Raw genomic sequence first — 24,254 nt, 5'->3', positions numbered from 1 at the left:
AGTGTTCTCCCAGCACTCCCACTGGGACACACTCATAGAGGTAAAGGAAAGGCAAGGGAGAATGGGATTCATTCACTTTGATGGAAAAAAAAAAAAGGCATAGACCTTTAATTATCCAAGAAGAAGAAGAAAAAGAAGAGAAAAAAAGGAAGGAAGGAAGGAAAGAAGGAAGGAAGGAAGGAAGGAAGGAAGGAAGGAAGGAAGGAAGGAAGGAAAGGAGGGAGGGAGGGAGAGAGGAAAGGAAGGAAGAAAGGAAGGAAGGAAGGAAGGAAGGAAGGAAGGAAGGAAGGAAGGAAGGAAAGGAGGGAGGGAGGGAGGGAGGGAGGGAGGCAGGGAGGGAGGGAGGGAGGGAAGGAAGGAAGGAAGGAAAGGAGGAAGGGAGGGAGGGAAGGAAGGAAGGAAGGAAGGAAGGAAGGAAGGAAGGAAGGAAGGAAGGAAGGCAGGCAGGCAGGCTATGAAATGATTCCTACTGAAATTCTGCTATACTCGTAGAGCAGCGCCTAGTACACCTAGTACAATTGTCATTGGAGAGGCTTCTTCCATCAACTGATGGGAGCAGATGTAGAGACTCACAGCCAAACATTAGGCAGAGCTTTGGAATCCTGCAAAAAAGGGAAGATGAAGGATTGTAGGAACCTGATGGGTCAAGGACACTAGAAAACCCACAGAATGAACTAACCTGGGTTCACACGGGCTCACGGAGACTGAACTGACAGTCACAGAGCCTGCATGGCTCTGACCAAGGCCCTGTGCACAGATATGTTGTGGTCGTCTAGCTTGGTCTTCTTGTTAGACAACTAACAATGAGAGTAAGAGCTGTCTCTGACTCTTTTGCCTACTTTGGGGACCTTTTCCTCATACTAGGTTGCCTCGTCCAGCCTTAATACTTTGGGAGGTGCCTAGTCTTCCTGCAACTTGATATGCCATGTTTGGTTGATATCCATGGAAGACCTGCCCTTTGTTGAAGACAAAGAAGAAGTGGATGGGTGGGGCAGAGGGAAGGTGGGGGAAGGGGCTGGGAGGAGAGGAGGGAGGGGAACTGCAATCAGGATGTCAATCATCATCGTCGTCATCGTCGTCGTCATCCAGTCCAACATCTTGTACTTTAGTGAAAAAATGAGGCCTAAAATGTTCAGTTGTAGACAGGAGCTGTCAAACTAAAACTAGTGTGTCAGTCAATCCTCTGTCTATTGTCTTTTCCCGGAAGTGTTTTACGTGAGTAAGATGTACCGTTTTAGTACACCTCCTCAGGAGAACTCTTCTAAATTACAATGGGAACAAAACAATCTTTCATGGTGGAAAAAAAACAAAACATGAACTAGATTTTCAAAACTGTTTTTTCTATCTTTAAAAACATCCTAAGCTATCTTTACTATCTGTGCAACATTAATGTTCCCTCAACAGGAACTGAATTAAAGAAATGTATCTAAAAAACAAACAAATAAAAACTCAGTACCAACTATAATTACTCAATAGTGAAGGGATTCACAAGCCAGCAATAAAAATTAATTTTAAAATCCAGTTGGGAGATGTTGTGCTGAGCTGTTGACCTTAAGTTGTAGGAGAGTTTTAAATATATGCTCAACAGTAGGGAACTGGAGGGAATCCCAGAGCCTGGAGTCTGCTCCCGCACTGTAAGTGGCAAACCAGCTGCTTCTCTGAGCTCCTGTTTTCAGTCTTGTCTCTGAGGACACAAGAGACAGTTGTGGAGTGATGAGTCCCTACAACCTCCCACCACCATTCTGCCTTTGCTTAGATTGCTCCCTGTGGGCACATGGCCAGAGGTAAAAGGAATATAAGCAATACTGTGGAATATAAGCAATAAAAAAGGCTCTTTCTGGAGCTCGGGTTTCAAGGAAACCTGAAAGGAACCAAACAGAAGGAAGAAGAGAAAAATCTGATTTCAGATGGGAAAAAAAGGTGAGTTTGAGTAATGGTTCCTCCTCCCCCTCTGAATTGAATTCTTTGGCCAGAGTAACTGGCAGGGAAATGATAAATGCATAGATTCTATTGAACCCCTGGGATAAGAGATTCTACCAAGCTCTCAGGAGCTACCTCTGAGATGTCATCTTTCCATCCAAATTCCTCCATTCCTCAAATACCACAGGGACACCTCTGCCTTGGAATTTTCCAGGTACCCTTCCCTCTGCTTGGAACAATCCTCTTCCACTCATATAGCATATGCCCTGCCCTCGTACTTCCTTCAGATGTATGCTCAAATGACTTGGTCTCTTAAGAGATTTTCTTGACCATTTTATTTAAATGAATTTCAAGCCCCATCATTCTCTGCCTCTCACATCCTAAAATTAATTTTCCTTAACTCATTTACTATAATACAGTGCATCAGCAATTTATCTATTCTATCTACTCTTTCCAGATTTTAGGCCTAAAAAAGCAGGGACTTCATTTGTTCACTTCTGTTTCCCAGTCTGGCCAAAATCTTCCATGACAGGAATATAATAACACGAGTGGATTAAAAAAAAAAGAAAAAGAAAAGCAAACAAACAAACAAACAAACAAACAAAAAACCACTTCATTATAGACAGTGCAGTAGGAGTCCTTCCCAGCTCAGGCTCTACAGATGTGCTTTCAAGTGTGTGGGATATTAAACTCACAGCAGTGGTTTCCTCTGAAAACAGTTTCCACTACTAAAAAGTCCTGGAAAGTCTTTGAACTTTCAAACTAGTTAAAACACAACGGTGCAATAACATGCAAGGCTAGTGGAGAGACAGAAACACCCTGGTACTCACTGCTGAGGAAAATGCGGCTCCTTCAACGTAACGGGGTTTGGTGCAGCAATATGTACAAAGAGCCTTCAAGTACAAGGCAGGCTTTTAGTGTGTGCTGCCTTGTGTGTGATAATTCTAGAGCTGGAGAAATTTAGCCCTCATCAATAGCCCAGATTCTTGAAAGCATATCTATAGAGCCTCCGTTGGAAAGGAGCTACAGGAATCTAATTCAAGTATGCACAGCAGTTAAGTGTGCTTGACGCTCCTTCAAAGGAGCAGCTTGGCTCCCAGCATTCACATTAAGTGGCTCATAAATGCTTGCAACTCCATTTTCAGGGGATCTGATACTCTTTTCTGGCTTCTATGAGCACTCAGGCACTCAGGTGGGAGTGAATGAATGTGTCATGTGGACAAACACATTGTTTTAAAGATAATTTTGTCCCCACAGAACTGTATAGCATTACTAACTCCATTGTATAGATGAGAAAACTGAGGCACCCACAAGTTAATAAACTTTCCCCAGTAACTCATCCCCCCCTTTTCACAATAATAAAATGCAAACTTTTCACATGGCTTCTCACACAATTATATTATTTGTCTTCTTCTTTGGGAGCTATGTGAGCTTGCATGCCGAAATTAGGGTCAATAAAATATAAGCCAAAATTGCAAGCAACTCTGGGCATGTGCTTTTCTTTCTCAATGGCTTCCTGCTAGCAAGAATGCAGATGTGATAAAGATCTAGAGCAGCCATACTGGACCTTAAGATGACCGTGGGAATAAGTATCACAGGAGGGGGGTAGGTATCAGCTGACAGGAATCTAGATCCTGACTCTGCCAGATGCCGTATCTTTTCTGCACTACCTTTTTACAAGAACTGTTTTTTTAAACAAGGAAGGAATAAACTTTGATGTACTCTAAGGCACGGTTACTGTGGGTTCCCTGGTTATCTGGATCTGTGAGTTAACCAGGACTAGCTATGTCAGGCCCGCCACTTGCCCCCAGCTCCTTTTTAACATAGTGTTTGGCTAAACTGATTTCACTTTATACAAGTACAGTTTCTATGAATTATGCATTCCATTTATCATTTTCAAAAATTCCCCTTGTAAACGCATTTTTACTGTCTCTTCTTTTTAACCCCAAAGAGTAACAAGACAGTCATACATAAAATATCTGTTATTAGAATAATATTCAATAATCACTTCCCAGAATAATTGACTGCCAAAGACAATGCAATGAGGTAAATCTTGATGACATAATAAAAACAATGAAAATATCTCAGCTGACTCAATCGTTCATTTCTTCATAACCTTATTTCTAAGGATTAAGAGATGAAGAGCTTACAATCTGAAATGTTCTTGAGGGGAAATCTAGCTGAAATGATAAGGTCTGGCCCCAATATGATCTGCTTTTGTGTACCTAATAAATCTGTAGTGAGCCAAGCAAAGGGTAAGAATTTCATTAATTATATTATCTGTAAAGGCTAAAGAAGAAACACTACCTCTTTAAAAGGTGGGTGAGTGATAAATTTAGATTATTAACAAGGTAGAGTAAACCTAATGACCGATGAGTTGATTTATGTGGGGAAGATTTACCACAATAAACCTATAGTTTCACGTAAATGATATCTAAAGCACATCCTTTCCCCTCCTGGCATGGGAAAAGGTGGTCTTGGTAAAAACTATCCTACCATGTTGAAAATTTCTAACAAGGCCTTAATTCACCATTAAGTCTATGTGCAAAAATCAAAATAGCTTTTCTTCTCTGAAAAATGATGGGGACTCACAACTTCTAGCCATGGGTACTCACTTTGAGAAAAAATCAAGGCTTACCAACAAATACAACTACTAAGATGAAAAAGTAAGCAGGTCTGTTACTCAGCCTTGTTTAACAGGAAAGATCTGATCTTTTATGAAAAAAAAAAACAAACAACTAATGTAGGTTAGCAGACTCAGGGGTGTTTGAATGCTACAGGCTAGTACTCATGCAAACAACTTCTGTTGTAACCAGCGCCATTTTTCCTATCTGTAGCCTTTCAACAGACAACAATGAATGTCTCAGAGCCACTGACCAAGCCCCATCTCACATGCATTCCACTAACAGCAGGAAGCTATGGGAAAAGCCTAATTCTTGCTGATTCTCCCCGGGTCCAAGAGGTCTAGTTCCTGAGTGATCATAAAAAGGCTGCATGGCCAGCCCACACTAGGAAGGGCCTCTTACCATACATAGACCTGAAAGCAGAGTGTGATGCTGAGAAATACTCTTAATATTTCAGCTCTAGGTCTTTAGGTGCTGAAGGGGAAGAGGAAAGGAAGACAAAGGGAAGGAGAGAATGGAAAGTGCCACCGACATGACTATTTTTCACTGCCTGTCAGCAGTAATTGGCCATTGGGCATAGCAATAGTCACTTTCCTCACTGAGATCTCAGTTTTCTTATTTATAGTATAGAGTGTATGTGTGCATGCATTTGTGTGTGTGTGTGTGTGTGTGTGTGTGTGTGTGTGTGTGTGGCTTCCAGAGCAACACATTATTTTAGGGAAAAATGGGGTCAAGAAACACTTTGAGTAATTAATCACCTCTGAAAGCTCATTCCTACGTAATTACAACAGAAAGTAATATATGTCAAAGGCAGGGTATGAAATGAGGATGTGTTTCACTCTAATGGAACTTAAACGTTCATTCTACCATATCATAAACACACACAATGAAGATATGTACAACTAATTCCTTAAAGCCATTCCTCCTCACTTTGGTGAGACAAACATTCGACATTCAACACAGTTTGAAATGAAGTTAGAATATCACCCTGAGAAAGAATATGTATCCAACACAATTATAAAATGCACTATGCAGTCATTAGACTGTTTTCATTTGGAATAAGAGACGCTTAACCGTGATTGTAATTGGCTAGTTTTCAAAATTTTGATTTTACTGTCAAAACTGTTTACCTACCCATCCTTAAAACCCACATGTTTACCTACTCTGCTTTAAAACAAACACTGTAAAAAATATAGCTGCTTAGCTTCAGGCTGTTTAGAGCTATAGGATGCCTGACTTCAAGAGCAATCAAATACTGTACTCTTCAGTAACAGAAAATAAAAAGGTTCTTGTGTATAATAAGTCGATGTGTAGCTTACCTGCGCTATTTAGTTGGTTCAAATTGCTGTCAAGGCAGCCATATTATTCTTAGCCTTGCTAACAACCTCATATGCTACATTGCTATTTTCACTTGTCTAAGCTTTTTGTCTCTCTAGTTTTATTCAGAGTAAATAAAAATCATCACTTGAGGGGAACAGCAAAATCCCCCTGTTAAAGTCTTAAGCAGGTATGAGAGCAGGTGGTGGGAGAGAAGGGAAGTAAGGCTTAACCAATGCAAAGGAGGTAAAAAAAAAATGCTGTGGAAACCCACTACAAGCTAACTTTAAAAGACAATAAGTAAACTTTCCATTTTCATTTTTTAGCTGGGGAGCAGAGCCATCTCCCTCCTCAGCAGCAGCCTCCCCAGTGAGGTACCTTCTGACCCTTCCCACAGAGCACTGAAGTTCATGTTGATACTTCACCTCCTCCTCCAACCATCTGGGGAGGAGGGGATATGAACTGGGACTCTTCAGGAACAATCTCTCCCTTGCCCACCTCCTTACTTTGTAACCTTTTATAAAAGACCATTCACTTTTGTAGTTCACATTCCAAAAACAATTATAAGCTGGTGTCCTCTTTCTTGAGCCTCGATATGCTCACGCAGCAGAAGAATGAAAACACCACCTCTTAAATAGTGTACAACTGGGCTTTAACTTGAGTTGGGTTGCTTTTCTTTTTTGGAAAAGTACTATAAAACTAACAGTGAAAGAGATTTAGTAATTAATGCCAAGCTTTAAAAAGAAACCAGCTATCACTGATGGGTATCCCCTCAAAACAACCCAAGCTCTGTGGCCACTCCTCCCAGTGTCTTACCATCACTAGATGGTAAGATTTTATTGCTGAAGTCACATCATGTTTTTTTTTTGGGGGGGGGGGGTGGAAGGGCAGAGACAAATCAAACTAGGGCTGACCTGAAAACTTCCTCCCTGCTGGATAGCTTTCATACCGACAAAAGGTGCCATATAGCTGCTGAGCAAGAAAAGCCATCAATCTAGTGACACAGTGGTGGAACCTGTGCTACAATGTCAACCTATCAGGCCAGATACGCCCTCAGGGACAATGACTATTACTGGGGTAGCCAACTGTTCTCTGACCAGATTCAAAGCCTGCTCCACAGGAGATGATTCATGCCAGAAACTGTAACCCTGGTCAGAAGCTGGGGAGGTCATATGCCCTAGTGGGACAACCTACTACTACTGTTTTTGCTGGAGGCACACGTTGCTAAACTGCCTTCTAATGATTATGCTTGATGTACGCTAGTGATGCTCTCAAACTTGGTGAGAAGCTCCCTTGGAGAGCAGGTAGCCGTCAATGCAAGAACTCACAATTCGTCAATGCGCTGAGGGTAAGTGACTTGAATGCTCGGCACAAAATGAGACATCGTTATCAATGTCCACTATGTTCAGGGGAAGATTACAGAAGCAGAAGGAATGCATGAGCTGGAGGATGGGAAGCAGTACTGGGAATGCTGTCTTTTGGGTGTAACACGGCCATCGCGCTCATGCACTCACAGCAGGTATGCTTGCCTGCCAAAGAGCTGCACAGTTCAAGCCAGCTAATAATCCCAGTGTGGATGAGGGAGCAGTTCAAAGGGCTTTTTCCAGAGCTCGGGAACTCTGGGCAACTGATGACTAGTCACAGAGCAAAAGTCATTTTTCTCACAGTGGCTGGCAACTGGCAGGTTACCCACATTTGTGTAGGCAACCCTGGCTGGACTTAGTGGTTTGTAAACACAAAAACGAACAGAACCTCTAAGTGGGAGGGGCACATGCTGGAAGGGCCTGGAAAGAGTGGAAGGAAAAAAGCTAGAGGTAGATACAATCACGATACACTATGTACGTACAGGAAACTGCCAAAATAATAAAATATTTTATCTCCTTGAAGACTAACACTTTAATGCTACCAAAGTAACTAGTGCTGATTCTCACTATTCCGATAGTTTCTGTCCATTCAAGGAGATTCTAAGGCATTTGGTCAGTCAGTCACATGTGAAATGATAAAAAGGTATATATTAAATAAAGGTGAAATTAAACATATTAAACAGCAATCCATAGAACAGACAATACGCTTTGATCCTAATATGTAAATAACTGTAGCTACAATAACCAGCTAATATAATTTATTGCCAACATCACTTTGACAATTTTGTCACATAGGTAAGCTTTTCTTCAAATCTACTTAGTACCTGCAAAAATAAATCACTTCAAGATTCAAATGCACGTATACTTTGCCACTTACAGTTTAAAAACAGGAAATTGATTATACAAACAGAAAAGAACTTAAAGAAATTATTGGGTAGCATCTTACTAAACAATAGCAAAGATAATCTGAGTTTTGCAATGAATTGGCATCTCATTTTTCAATTAATTCCATATTCTAATCATGACAAACAATACTCATGCAAATAAACTGTACTTTATCCAACAAACAATAAATTGATTTTGTGAGAACAACTACCTTGGTTCAAAATTACTGTACTAACCAAACTAACAGGAAAAGAATCTGTGAGAACTAATATACTTTATTTTCCATTTTAAAATAAAAAAATACAGAAGCATTTCATATTTACTGAAAGCACCCAAATATGTAGATATTGAAATGTTACATTAAAAAAGTATAAATTGGCTGGACATGGTAGTGTACACTTTTAATCTCAGTACTGGGAGACCAAAATGGGCAACTCCCTGAATTAAGGGAGAGAGAGCTGAAATGTACTGCTATGTGACATCTGTTTCTAAACCGTTTGGTGTCCTTTGTTTTTTAAACTGACACACTACCAAATGTGTCTTCAGGTAGCCCTGTCTTGGTGGTATTTTCAGTATCCACTAATCTTGCCTGGCAGTATTTGGGGACTGAAAGCTAAGGTGGAAATTTAAGTCAGGTTCTTCTTGATTCGTTGGGGGTGGTAATTTTCTCATTTCCATTTGCCACGAGTGCAGCTAATCTGAAATATTCTTTGGTTAACTGAGTACCACTCTGAATAGAAAAAGAACACTGAAGCTGTTTTGTTGAAATTCTCTACATTGGAGTGAGGATGTGTGCACTGGAAAATTCAGTGCTCTCTTTCCACCTGAAGATGGTTCTGAGAAACAAGTGGGTCACCAGGCTTCAAAGTAAGTAAGTACTTTTACACTGAGCCATTTTCTGAGTGATTCTAAGTAAACACAATTCTTATTAGCGTTGGATTTTTTTTTCCCATAAAATGTCTTTCTTCTCGAAAGGAGGCTAGCCTTTTGCTTTTGCCTTTTGCTTTGCCCATTTTGGCTCATGGTTATGCTCTCTTATATTTGGCTGGTTAATCCCTTTATCTGCATACCCTGCATATTGTGATGGGGTCATAAATGTTTGAGACTATTTTCACTCACAACTGACACCCAATACCCCAGATGGGTTAGTAAGAGCTTTCACAAAGTCCACTTACATTTGCACAGTGAAAACTTTCAGGGAATTCTAGCTATAGAGCATGTGATTATTAGAATACATTTGGAGCTCTGTCCTTGAAGGGCTAACAGAAAAGTACATTCTAATTTTTATATGAGGACTCTGTATTTTTTTAACTTTCTTAACCATTTAACAGCAGCCATATTCTGTAGCTCCAGATTAAAGACCCAAGAAAGTATCCCCATACATGTGAGCTCAAATTACAAATCTCTAGTTTGAATGTTTTGTTGACATTGGTCATGGAGAAGGCTATGAAAGTGCTGTCTATAATGCCTCTTCCCAGTTCTTAAAATGCGAATCGCTCAGGAAATCTGACACTCAGTTAAAAGCACTTTTACTTAGTTGTCTCAGCATTTAAAATCATATTAAGTCAAAGTAGAGCATTTACCTTATATTGTGATTTGTTCCATTAAAAACAAGGCACAAGGAAAGAAGACACTGTCCTGGGATCCAGAGTAGGCAATGGCAACCAAAGAAGGGAACAACCACCCAAGAGAGACAAGACCAAATATCAATACCAAGAAACACCTCCTCATCATAACCCCAGATGCCGATATCCCAGTGGAAAAACAGAAACATAAGCTGCCGAAAACTATTCCTTCTGTAGAACCCAGTGACCCTATTGCAACAGGCTTTGAAAACAGCAATTATGGGGTATGCTGAAAGACCTTAAAGAAATTATAAATAAGTGCCTTTTAAAAGACAGTGAAAACACAAATGGTTCAATGAGATAATGAAAAGGGTTCAAGACATTGAGGTAGAAATAGAATCACTAAAGAAAATCCAAACTGAAACAAAACTAGAAAGAAAAACTTAGGATGTCAAGGAAAAAACCTTCAGAGGTAAGCATCACCAATGGATTACAACACAGGGAACAGGGAATTTCTTGAAGACAAAATAGAAGAAATAGTTCAGTCAAAGAAAATGTTAACCCTAAAAAAAATCCTGGCACTAAGGTCAGTATGAAAGAACCACCAAACAAACAAAACCTATAAATAGGGGTGGAAAAAAAAGAAAGAAGAAATCCAGGTAAAAAGCACAAAAAAATATTTTTAACAAAATCATAACAGAAAATTTCCCCATTCTTTTTGTTTGGTTGGTTTTTGAGACAGGGTTTCTCTGTGTAGCCTTGGCTGTCCTGGACTCACTTAGTAGACCGGGTTGGCCTAGAACTCACAGAGATTTGCCTGTCTCTGCCTCCCTGAGTGCTGGGATTGCAGGTATGTGCCACCACATCCAGAAATATCCCCATTCTAAAGTAGTTACCTATGAGGGGACAAGACACATACCAAACACTTATTGGCAGTATCAGAAGAAAAACACCCCATAAAAACACTAAGTGCACAGAGCAAAGAAAATATGTTAAAAGCTAAAGGCCCTTCCAGAAGAATAGCACCTAACTTTTTCAGTGGAGACTCTGAAACTCAGAAGAGCATGAACAGATGTTCTACAAGCACAGAGAAGACGAATTCCAGTCCTGACTACTGTACCCAACAAAACTATTAATCCCAACCAAAGGGGGAAATTTCCACAATAAAACCAACTTTAAGCTATTTCTATCTATCAATCTACAAAAGGCACTAAAAAGAAAACTGAAGGAGCTAACCACAGCCAAGAAGACACACAGAATAAATAATCTAAGAACAGTAAATAAAAAAGGGAGGAACCCACATTATAGCAGCAAAATAACAGGAATCAATAAACACTTCTCATTGGTAAAATTCAAAATAAACTATCTCAATTATCCAATAAAAAGACACAGACTAAAAGACTGGATTAGAAAAAACAAAATCCAGCTTTCTACTGAATCTATACCTCACCACTAAATAGAGACATCACCTCAAAGTTAAAGGATGGAAAAACTCTCCCAAGCAAATGGAAGAGAAATAGCAATTTTAATATCTGGAAAAATAGACTTCACACCAAAGCTAATCAGAAGAAATAGGGAAAGATACTAGACACTCTTGGAGAAAAAAAAAATCCCTGAAGATGTTGTAATCTCAGGACTTATGCACCAAACACAAGAATACACAAGTTAGTAAAACACTACCACAGCTAAAATCACATGCTTATCCCCACACATTGACAGTGGGTGACTTCAGCACCTTACTCTCAAAAGTGGACAAATCATCTGGACAGAAAAATGATGGAGTTAAATATCATTATAAGCCAAAACAAACTAGCAGACATTTACAGAACAAGTCAAACAAACACTAAAGGATATCTTTCTTTCCAGCAGCTCGTGGAATTTTCTCCAAAACTGACTACATACTAGGGCACAAAGTCTCAACAGACACAAGAAAATTGAAATGACATGACACATCCTACCTGACTACCATGGGTTAAAGCTGAACACCAACAATAGAAACAACAGCAAACACACAAACTTGTGGAAACTGAAAGACTCATTACTAAATAAGAAATGGGTCAAGACAGAAATCAAAAGAAAATTAAAACATTTTAGAATTGAAGTAAAGTGCAAAAACAACAAAACAAAATCTCTGTGACACAAAGAAAGTAGTTCTAAGTGGCAAGTTGACAGTACTGAGTCTACATCAAAAACAATGGAGAGATCTTATGTTAACATATTAGCAAAATACCTGCAATTTTTAGAACAGGAATAAATAATGCCCAAAAAGAGTAGAAAGCAAAAAATACTCAAATTCAGGGCTGAAAACTATGAAATAGAAACACATAAACAAGAAAATAAAAAGAACCAATGAAAGGAAGACCTGGTTCCCTGAAAAAAAATATACAAGATTGAGAAACCCTTAGACAAAATAACTAAAATAAGGAGAAAGAAAATCCAAATTAATAAAAGTAGAGATAAAAATGGGGATATCACAACAAACTTCAGAGAATCATAAGAACATACTTTAAAAATCTGTATACCACCAATCTGAAAAACTAAAACATTAATTTCTGTAATCTATCAAAGTTAAATCAAGATCAAACAGACCCATAACCCCTATTGGAATAGAAGCAGAACTCCAACCAAAAAAAAAAAAGCCCAGGAACAGGTGCAAAGAATTCCACCAGACTTTCAAAGATCTATATCCACTCTTTCTTACACCATTTAAGAGAGAGAGACAAGACAAGACAGAGACAGAGAAACAGAATGAACACTGTCAAACTCCTTCTACAAATCCAGTATCACTCTAATTAAAGACACACACACAAAAAGAAAACTACAGTTTTCCCTGATGAATATGGACACAAAATACTCTAAACTACTTGCAAACAGAATACATACACACATCAAAAACATTACAAAGCATGACCAAGTTAGACCATGTCTAAAATGCAGGAATAGTTTAACACATGTGAGTGAATAAATATAATAAGCCATATAGATATATTTAAAGACAAAAATCCATGACCATTTTAATAAATGCAGAAAAGGCCTTTGGAAAAAAATCTAACATGCCATTATGATAAAAGTTCAAGAGATTTTTTCATACAAGTCTTTGACTTCCCTGGTTAGGGTTACTCCGAGGTACCTTATGTCATTTGTGGCTATTGTGAAGGGTGTTGTTTCCTTAATTTCTTTCTCAGCCCTTTTGTCTTTTGTATACAGGAGGGCTACTGATTTTTTTGAGTTAATTTTGTATCCTGCCACTTTGCTGAAGGTGTTTATCAGCTGTAGGAGTTCCCTGGTAGAGTTTTTGGGGTCACTCACGTATACTATCATATCATCTGCAAATAGTGATAATTTGACTTCTTCCTTTCCAATTTGTATCCCCTTGATCTCCTTCAACTGTCTTATTGCTCTAGCAAGGACTTCCAGCACTATGTTGAAGAGATATGGAGAGAGTGGGCAGCCTTGTCTTGTCCCTGATTTCAGTGGGATTGATTTAAGTTTCTCTCCGTTCAGTTTGATGTTGGCTATAGGCTTGCTGTATATCGCCTTTACTATGTTTAGATATGTGCCTTGTATCCCTGATCTCTCCAATACTTTGAACATGAATGGATGTTGAGATTTAGTAGGCAATATATTTGTCAGCCTCGTAAAAATTTGAATGAGGCTTTTGAACTTTAGCAGAAGCTATGTCGGGTCTTTAAGTTAAGCCTTAGGGAATTAATGGAGATATAGTTATGCTTCATTTTTCTGCCTTCTACTGAACCAGAAGGTCAGAGTTCCATCTTTAAGAGAGTATTATTGGTCAAAGATGACATTTTGGCTTGTCACTATTGCTTAAAAAGATAATAAGCTGGTGATGTTTGCATTGTGTTAAGTTTATACCCACACAGTGGTGAGGCAAGTGTTTCTACTCCTGTAGAAAACACACCAATACAAATGTTGAGCGTTATATGGTTCTGTTACTATAAGAATGTGACAATCAAGATGTGTTGCTTTAACAGATGAAAAGTGGATCAATCTTGGTTCAGATTTATTTTTGGTTTCATAACCTTATGTTTTGTAATGTGCATTTATGGTTGTTCACACAGAGTTTTTTAATTTGTTGCATACAAAATGTTTGTTGGAGCAGCATTCTAATAAAATCATAATTTTCTCCCAAAAAAAAAGTTCAAGAGAATGTAGGACTAGAGGGAGCAAATATAAATATACTACAGATATACCAGAAACTCACGGCCAGTATCATAGTAAATAGAGAAAAGCCTGAAGCAATTCAACTGAAGTCAGACATGAGACAGGGATGTTCACTGTCTCAAGTCTTTTTCAACATTGTCCTTGAAGTACTAGCTGGAGCAATAAGGCAAGAGAAGGAAATGAAAGGAATACAAGCATGGATAGAAGATTCCCAAAATCTACCAGAAAACTTCTACAACTGTTAAACAAAATCAGCAATGTGGCAGAATACAGATTAACTTGCACAAATCAATAGTTTTACTATACACCAATGAAAACATGCACAGAAGAAGATCATGAACACACTCCCATTCACAATAATCCCAAATAAAAAAAATATCTAGTTATAAGCCTAACCAAGGACATAAAGGACACCTACAACAAAAACTTTAAACTCCTGAAGAGATAAAGACACAGAAAAATGGAAAGACATCCTATGCTCATCTGTCAGAATTAACATTGTTAAAATGACTATCCTACCAAAAGCTATTTACATATTCAATGCATTTCCATTCAAAATCCTTATCTCATTTCTCACAGCACTAGAAAAAAAAACTATCTCAAAATTAATAACAAATCACAAAAGACCCCAGATTGCCAAAACAATCCTGGGCAAATGAACAATGCTAGAGTGATTACAATTCCAGATCTTAAGATATAAAAACAATATGGTATTGGCATAAAAACAGACATATAAACCAATGGAACAAAATGGAAGAACCAAAAATGAGCACAAATAACTTCAGCTACTTTATATCTGACAAAGACTCCAAAATCATACACTGGGAGAAAAAGAAGAAGAAGAGAAGAAGGTATCTTTAACCAATCATGCCATGAAGACTGAATGTCAACACGCAGAATTAGACCTGTGGCTATCACCTTGCACAAAACTAACTCCAAATGACTCAGAGAACTAAACACAAAGCATGAAACACTGAAACTGCTCGAAGAAAGCACAGGCAAGTGCTCTATCTGCTCCAGCTCTCGAAAAGAACTTCCTCTTCAGGACTTCATTTGCCCAAGAATCAAGGCCTCACAATTGACAGGTGAGGCTTCATGAAATGAAGGAAGTTCTGCATAGCTGAAGAAACAACTGACTAAGTGAAGAAGAAGCCCGCAGATTGGGAGAGATTATTGACCATACATCTGACAGATAATTAATATCAAGAATATACTAAGAACTCAAAAAAGCAAAGAATGAAAAAAAGGGCCACTTGAAAAAATTGAGCCTAGAGCCTGAACAGGGAATTCTTAATAGAGAAATAAATGGCTGTGAAACATCTTTTAAAAAAAAAATATTCATTGTCTCTAGCAATTAGGGAAATGCAACTCAAAACAACTTTGCGATTTCATCTCACCCCAGTAAGAATGGGGAAGATCAGTGGAACAACAGACAGCAATTGCTAGAGAGGATACGGGGGGGGGGGGAGGAACCCCACCCACCGTTGGTGGGACTGCAACCTGGCATGGCCACCATGGAGATCAGTGTAGAGGACCCTTAAAATGCTAAAAGTGAACCTACCGTATGACCCAGCTGTCCCACTCCTCACATACGCTCAAAGGATATGCCATCACAGACACTTGCTCAGTCGTGCTCACTGTTGTTCTTTTCACAACAGCTAGGAAATGAAAACAACCTAAATGTCCTACGGCTGATAAATAATAATGAAAATGCGGTATGTGGAATGTTATTCAGCTGTGGAGAAAAGTGTGATCACGAACTTCGCAGTTTGGATGAAACAAGAAAAGATAATTTTGAGTGAAGTAACCCAGACCCAGAAAGACAAATGTCACATGTTCTCTCTTTTTGGAGGATCCTAGCTCCAAACCTCCAGGTATAAGCACGTAGCCTGCAGTGACTACAGAAACTAGGACAGTAAAATAGGAACACTGCCAGTTGTCTTAGCCACCGTGCTATTTCTGTGAAGAGACACCATGACCATGGCCACTCTTGTAAAGCAATCATTTAACTGGAGCTTGCTTACAGTTCCAGAGGGTTAGCAGGAAAACGGCAGCGCATGGACAGACATGGTCCTGGGGAAGTAGCTGAGAGTTTTGGAGCCACAGGCAGCAGGAGAGTGAAAGCCCCTGTGATTAGCTTGGGTTTATGGAACCTCAAAAACCAACCACACTGACAAACTTCCTCCAGCAAAGCCACACAGTGTACTCCTCCTCAAGCAGTGCCACTCCCTGATGACTAAGCATTCAAATATATGAACCTACAGAGGCCATTCTTCTCCAACCATCACACCAAAATGGGGGCCGGGTGGGGGGCAACAGAGAAGAGAACGGCAGGGTGCAAGGAACCACATCAGGAAATGAGCAAAGAGGGGTCTCCTTAGGGAAGAGGGAGGGCAGCGAATACAGAAAAGGGGGCAAAGTAGCCATAAGGATGTCTGGAGAATAGCAAAGAACCATGCTATTCACTACATACCTTAAAAAAACCTGTAACGCACGTAATTCAGTGTATAAATGTATATGTACTTTTAATGAATGTTTCTCATTCGGGCTGAAATTGCTTCCTCCAACGACCAAAGACCACTTAACAAAAAAATCCAATACCAGAAATAAGAAGTCCTCTTTTGAGCTGTTGGCAAGACTAAGAGACTCCCAAAACATAAAACCTGCTGCTGTTGCCATTGGTTACCATCTCCCAGTGCTGGAAAGCAAGTCCATATTACTAAAGACACCTCGCCCTTCAGAAGCAGCACCCAGAGACTCCTGAGCTGGAACCAGCCTGCATGCCCCATCCGTAAGGACTACCTTTCATTGCACCGAAAGACACAGTGCAAGCTTCCAAAGGGAAAGGCAGCCTTCGGCCCTTCCCAGCCATGATACCGATGAATCACATCGGAAACCAACATGGCCTGAGAACCCTTGCTATTGATGTCGAACTTTTCCTCTTTTGCTAATGGACAAATACAATGCCATCAACTTCCCTTTGCTCCACTTTAACTGTGACCCAAAGTCTTTTGACATTTTGTTTTTATCAAAATTCAGTTCAGTTCAGTGTTGTTTTTCTCTCTGTGACACGTCCTCTTTGATCTAGAACTTACTCAAAATTATCCTATCTAGTTTCCAACTGCCTGAAGATGTTCTATCTCTGCATTTCTAGTTGGATTCCAGATGGTTACAGAACACACTGCAATTATTTTGATTATTTCATTTTACTGAGATTATTCTATGGTTCATTCATTATATGGTCAATTTTGTTATATGATTCCTTGGCAGGAACAAATCATATATTTGGCTATTGCCTAGTTTTCTTAATTTTTAAAAGAGGAATGTTAGGAGTCCTCAAATACAATTTTAGACTTTGAGTTTTTCTTTGTATGTTTTCTATCTCTGTTACTTACTACAAACACATGTAGGATCCTTTGTCTTCTTGGCAGACTGTTTTTTGGGGGAGGTTTTTTGTTTTGTTTTTTGTTTTTTTGTTTGTTTGTTTGTTTTTTGTCTGGCCTTCTGTAGTTATTTGTGAAGCTTTGAAATCTACTTTCTCTGATGGTAATGCAGCCACTCCTGTGTTCTTTTGATTGACAACTGAATGATGTATTTCCACCTTCATTTTTAACTACCTAGATAATTTGGGGGGGAGGGGGTTGGTCTGGTGCTGTGTATTTTAATGCTAATTACTAACCCCTCCTCAGGTCTGGTTGTCTCCCAGATGAGCACATTCTCATATGCACCTGTCCTTCTTGTAAAAACCTTGGCTCCACCTAATTTAAAGTTGACTGGTTAATAAAAAATGCTAAAGCTTGGGATTTGGCAGAAGAAAGGGAGGCAGAGTTTAGGATTTGCATACTTGGGGTCCAGGGACCACAGGTGAGGAGAGAGAGGAGGAAGAAGCAGAAGATGGACTAGGAGGTCATGGCAGGATGGAGCCCAGCAGGGACAACGTATTGGCAAGTCACATGGGTGGTGTAGCTGAGAGAGAGCTAAACAGCTTACAGGGTTGAAGTTTGCCATGCTTTAAGCTTGTAACATGAATCATAGTCTCTCTGTGTCAATTGTTTTGGAAGCTAGTGGGGTTTAAGAAAACTGTTGCTGTATTAGATAAACTCTTACATATAATCATTTCAGGGATTTTTTTTTATAATATATAGTTGGGTCACATCAGTCAACCCTTGTCTTTCCGCTGATGTATTCAAACCACAAATACTTAGTAGAACATTACAGTTCAAGTCTCCTGTTTTATTGCTTTTTATTTTTCTTTGTTCTTTCTCTGCTAATTTTTTTCTGCCTTCTTCTGGGTAACTTATATCCTTAATTCTATTTTGCTTTATCTATACAGTTTCTTAAACAAATCTATGGAGAGTGGTACAAAATCCTCACTGCTCCAGGCAGCAAATTATCTGCATACATACACACACACCGTATTGGTATATGTATGTACATGTATTATATGTATGTATGCTTTTCTCATTGCTATGACAAAATGCCCCGATGAAAACAACTTATGAGTGTGGAAAGTTTATAGTGGCTCACAGTTTGAGGATGGGATGGCTCACATTCCATCATGGCAGCAAAAACAGGAAGAAGCTTGAGAAAGCTTCTCATGGCATGTCAACAGTTAGCAAGTCCAGAAGCAAGGCTCATCTAGCTTTCTCCTTTTCGTGCAGTCCAGGGCCCAGGCCCAGGGAATGGTGCCGCCCACTTTTAGGATGCCTCCTCTCACCTCGGTTAACCTAGTGAAAATAAACCCTCACAGACACGCTAGATAATTTTTCACAGCCATCTCTCTCTCTCTCTCTCTCTCTCTCTCTCTCTCTCTCTCGGCATAATTCTGACACAACCTCTGATCAAAGATGACTGGGGAAGAGCCAACTCTACCATAAAATCTACCATACGTTAGTTGTGGCTGTGCACTCACTAGCTCCACTAAACTGGAAGGCTTCCCAGTGAGCAACCATTTCACATAGAAAATCTCACTTCTATTCCTACATAAAGCAAATCTCCTATTGGCATCCACCTACCTGATGTTATTCTGGACATCAACCTCGGGTATCCAAGACGAACACACACACACACACACACACACACACACACGCAAAAATATGCATACACATGAAAAACAGAAAATTTATTTGTGTAATGTGTGTCACAGTGCTTGGCATACAACATGCACTTGTAAGTGTCTAAAGTTAGAAATGACTAAGAAAATGTTTTAATGTTTTAAGAGAATAGCCCCCACTAGAAAATTTTATTACAGAGTTAAGTGTAATAATGATTTTCTTGGCATATAAATTCATTATTCTGTTAATCATGACTAATTAGGCTAAACTCAAGGGGAAAAAAGTGAAATGTTTCCACATCAACCTCCCGTTCTGGTCTTTCAATAGAAAGCAATGACAACCATTGAAAAGGAAGGCCACAGGTGAGGTGCTACGCTGGCTGTCAGCAAATGTGCTTTGAATCCCTTTTGAAATGACCTCTCCGCCTCTCTGACTCTGAAAACAATGTAGAATCCCATAAGGGAAAATACAAAAATTCAAAATTTAAGTAAGATGCAAAGAACTTCAATAACACCTTGGGGTTTGCTATCTAACCATATAAACTGAAATATGCACAATAAAATATTACGCATCCATGCATGTATACATGCATGCACACACAAAATGTACATACACGTGTGTTACATGCATGTATAATCTATAGAGTTCGTACACCTACTTTCATTATGTCTTCGTAGTTCTGGCCCAGGATGCTCTCTATGAGCTCCTTGATGGTCTGGTCAGCGGCCTGCTGGGCCTCCGACTGCAGAGAGGCAATGATCTCCTCTATGCTCGTGGGCAAGGATCGCGTCATCGGACCAGGTGAGAATATCTGGCTCGTGGAGCGCCCCTCGTGCGGGGATCTGGACGATGTCCTCGATGGCCACCGGGCCCAGCTTGCGGCCTGGCGCAAGTAGTGGGTGTGGAAGCGCAGCCTACGCGACTTTCCTTCGTCGGCCTCGCTGCTCAGGCTGGACAGGGAGCTGGCTTGCCTGTAGCGCTGGCGGACCACGTCGAGCAGCCGCGATTCCTGCGCGGGGCTCAGGAAGTACACGCGCTTGGACACCGGCGCCACGGGGCCCTTGCTGCGCGGCCTCCTGATGCGCGTGATGTGTCGGAGCAGCAGCGCGGGCCTGACGGTGCCAGCCTGCGTGGCGATGACTGGCAGCCGCGCGAAGGGACCGAACCGCCGGTACGCCGAGCTGCGCATGTAGAACTCCCGCGGGCAGAAGGGCGGCCGCTTCCCGGGCCGGCGCCGCGCCCCCTGCAGGTCGGCCGTGGCGGGGAGCTTCGCACCCTGCGCCCCAGGCCACGGCGCGCGCCCCTTCTTCTTCTCCTTCATCCTCTTCTTCCCACCGCTGCTGCGTGGGCGCTCTTCCTCGTCCCGGTCCGGGGGCTCTTCCTCGGAACTTGAGCTCAAAGGCGGCCTGAAATCCAGCCTCTGCTTGAACAAGAGATTCCTCCGGCGAATGGTCCTGGTCCGCTGGCGAACCTTCTCGAGCTCTTTAAATATGCACGATTCATCTTTGGCTGTCAGCCCGAAGTGCTTCCGAAAGGTGGACATCTTGAAGCACTTGACCTGTAAAATACGCCCCCCCCAAAAAATTTTTTTTACTATAGATATTTAACAAAACTTAGGTTAATAAAGTTCCAGTTCCAGCAAAATGCCTCAGGTAGAATGTACTGTGTTCAAGTAAATTTACGTCTATGGCCTTTCCCAGGAACCGTGAAAGCCCTCTAAAGCAGCAGTTCTCAACCTGGATGGAGGTCGGGACCCCTCCGGGCGACAAAAGACCTTTGAACAGGGGTCGCCTAAGACCATCGGAAACCATACACTTATATTCCAGTTCACAACAACAACAAAATTAGTTGTGAAGTAGCAACGAGAATAACTTTGTGGTGGAGGATCACCACAACATGAGGAACTGTACTAAAAGGTGGCAGCGTTGGAAAGTTTGAGAAACACTGCTCTAAACTACCACTTTTTTTTTTTTCGGCAATAATTCCCAAGCCCCTTAGGACCTACTTTAGCATTTCTTTAGGCTGTGATGTTGTGCCCCACTTCCAAGCAAGCAAGACTCCCATAGGTGCCAGCCCGGAACACCTAAGGTAGCAGGGATAATAGAGGATGGGGGTCTCCGACTAGACCCCCGGAGCTTGAACATGTTTTTCAAAACTATTTTTCACTTATTTGGAAGTTTCTCAAAATATAAATTAAAACGGACACGTTTTAACTGGGACATTTATACATACAAGTTTTTCTTGGGAGAAAAAGTGAAGGCTCTGGTAACACAAGGACCAGGTATCTGCCCTTGGCTTCATAGCTCCCTTCTCCCTTCTCCAGCCGGTCCCAGATGGTCCCGCCACTATGCTTGCCCGGTGTCACCTGAGCGAAAAGGGAGAGAGGGGCCCTGGATGCTAAATGCTTGTATTTTAGTGCTGCTGGGAACCACTTGAAATTTTTAACAAAAGAGGATCCAGGCAGTCCTGATGAGACTCAACAAGCTATGGGCAGATGGCAATAGTGGAGAACGCCCCCTTTCAATGGACTAGGGGAAGGGGATGAGGGAAAAAGGGAGGAGGGATGGGGCTGGGGGAGTTGAGGAAGGGGGTTTCAATTGGGGTGTATCGTGAATAAACGGTAAAGAAAAAATAAAAATTAAAGTTAAAACTTTTTTTAAAAAAATAGCACTTGGGGATGGCAATATTATACAGATGGAAAGGGGGACCAAGCTTTAGCCTGAGGCCTAGAATTAGTAAATGAGCAGAAGGAAAACAGACATAACACAGTAAAAAATAATAACAGCTGGTCAGCCATTAAGAATAAATGGGATCTGTGCCAGGCAATAGGTGGAGCAGGCCTGTAATCCCAAAACTTGCAAAGCAGAGGCAGGCAGATATCTGTGAGTTCAAGGATAGCATGGTCTACAGAACTAGTTCCAAGACACCAGGGCTACAAAAAGAAACCCTGTCTCTAAAAACCAAGATAGATAGATAGATAGATAGATAGATAGATAGATCTGGATGTGGTGGTGCAAGCCTGTAATCCCTGCAATCAGGAGGTAGAGATAGGAGAATCAGAACAATTTTGAGAGGAGGCAGTCAAGGCTATACAGCAATACCCTGCCTAGAAAATAAAAAAGCATGGTATAAACTTTAAATATCAAAAATAAATGGGTACAACGAAAAGCTCATTCAAAAAAAAAAATGATACTTTTATAGCTTAGGGAGACATCTCAATGGGAAGTAACTTGCCAAACACGAACAAGACCCTGGGTTTCATCCTAGCCGAGCAAAAACAAATGAGGACCACTTATCACTTTGTTAAAGTCTAGACCACAATCAAATGTATAATAAAATGTTCATTCACCCAAATGAACATTTCAAAATGGCTAAGTAGGCAAATTTCATGTTGTGTGTTTACTATAATGTTTAAGTGCCAATTTCCATTCTTCAGCAGGCCCTTCTTTTATGATACCTACGGTCCTAAGTGAATCCTGAGATCCTGAAAGTGCTGAGATCATTACTGAATGAAGGACAGGAGGAACTGAGAGAAAGACCAGTGAAAGAGTCTGCAGTGCACTTACCTGTGAATGGGGAAACGAGTAAGAACAAGGGAGCCAAGAAAATGAAATGAATGGGGCTCCCCCAGAAGCCAAGAAGAGTAGTTTGAGGCACAGAACTAAAGCAATGAAAATAAAAACAGAAAAGAATAAATCAGAGCAGTGGTTTTGAAGTCAGCATGATGACAAGCACTTGTAATCCCAGCACTCAGGAGGCAGAGACAGGACAATGAGGAGATGGAGGACTGACTACTGAACCAAACAAACCAACTTGTAAAAACACCAGCAGTCAAAAAAAAAAAAAAAAATCCAAAGCCAATGTTCTTTGAACAGCAACGAAATGATGAAGCAGAAACAACTTCCAAATGTCATTGTTTTGTTTTGGTTTGTTTCCAGGTCTGATTATTGAGCTAGAGAACATAATTACTAAAGAACTATTTAAAATGTAAGTGTTCTCCAAGGGACTTGGATCTAAAAATTCATGGATAATATGAAAGCCAAAAGCATCCTTTATTCCAGATGCTCTAATTTAAAATATAATGGTAAGTCTTCATGATTGTTAAAAGAGTAACACTATATGGATAAATTTTAAATTTAATTGGGGGCATAAAAGATTGAATAGACAGCTAGTGTTCACTCATGATAAACCAAATGCTTTAATTTTATCATGTAGCTAGTGTTCACTCATGATAAACCAAATGCTTTAATTATATCATGTAGTCTCAAGATACTGTGTTGATTTCATGTTGCACAAAAAAAAACTAATGATGATACCTCAAATTTTTTAATTTATTTGAAGTAATAAATAGGATTACCAAACACTATGAGAAAGGAAAAGGGGGGCAGTAACCCTGCCCTTCCATGTGGGAGTGCCAGGGTAATTAAGACTTGCACAAATACAAGCCTCCACGGAACTGAAACGCTGCTGGTGGAAGCAGGAGGTAGGCGGAGAAAGGCTTTTGAGATGACGTGCAGTGTATATTAAAGGCGAATTTGATTGGTGATAGAAGGAAAAGTTGTTCAATAAATCATACCTGGGCCATTGGTCAACCATTTAGGAAAGAATTATGCCTTGATTTACACCAAAAATAAGCCAAGATATATTTTAAATGTGTGAGAATTAAGCATGTAAAGCATTTATTTGCTTACCACTATCCATATTGATTACATCGATATACAAAGCAGTTGTCTTCCGAGTGCAAGTTACTTACTGTCTTGCTGGGATAATATGAAAACATTTGCCCTATTTATCCAGTTCTGAAACACACCCCTCTGATTCCTAAACTGAAAACCTTTGCAATATGACAGAGCTCTCCTCTGGGCACTAATATGCTTTCTTTCTGTACCCAGCTCTACCAACGACTAGTCCAGTGATAATTCAATTCTGTATACACTAGGGGTTCATATTACAAAGTTAAAACTAAAAGGTGTGGTTGCACATGCCTGTGACCCAATTCTTGGGTGGCAGAGGCCTACAGATCTCTGTTGAATTTTAGGCTGGCCTTCTCTACATACTGACACCCTGTCTCAAAAAAGAAAGAAAGAAAAAAAGAAAGAAAGAAAGAAAGAAAGAAAGAAAGAAAGAAAGAAAGAAAGAAAGAAAAAGAAAAAAGAGGAAGTTAGGAGGCAAGGAATAAAAAAATCTATTGTCTGTTGTCTAACCCATAGCACATGAGCATTAGAAATGAGTTCTAAAGTCTTTAAGGAAGTTTCCTCGCTTAAGAAAATCCTCATAGTACTTCTGTCCTTACTGTTTGCACAGGGACAGTATGCTCGCACGGCCAGCATCTGCAAGGGGCTG

At 40.3% G+C, this 24,254-nt stretch overlaps 1 protein-coding gene across 1 annotated transcript in view; it reads right to left on the bottom strand.

The window, feature by feature from the left end:
- Window positions 1–23,109, bottom strand: part of Ttc6 (tetratricopeptide repeat domain 6) — a 224,040-nt gene extending 200,931 nt beyond the window's left edge. The window contains exons 1-2 of the mRNA XM_060387540.1: window positions 21,144–23,109; window positions 19,570–20,469 (exon numbers count right to left, since the gene is read on the bottom strand). Of these exons, the coding sequence (XP_060243523.1) occupies window positions 19,570–20,469; window positions 21,144–21,212 (969 nt within the window). The 5' untranslated portion in view covers window positions 21,213–23,109. The remainder of the gene's footprint in view (window positions 1–19,569; window positions 20,470–21,143) is intronic.
- Window positions 23,110–24,254: the final 1,145 nt, after the last annotated feature.

Source organism: Meriones unguiculatus, chromosome 7 (genome assembly GCF_030254825.1).
Source record: "Meriones unguiculatus strain TT.TT164.6M chromosome 7, Bangor_MerUng_6.1, whole genome shotgun sequence".
In the NCBI taxonomy this organism is placed as follows: Eukaryota; Metazoa; Chordata; class Mammalia; order Rodentia; family Muridae; genus Meriones; species Meriones unguiculatus.
Note: the sequence above shows the minus strand (reverse complement) of the source record. Positions and strands in the feature narration are given on the sequence as shown.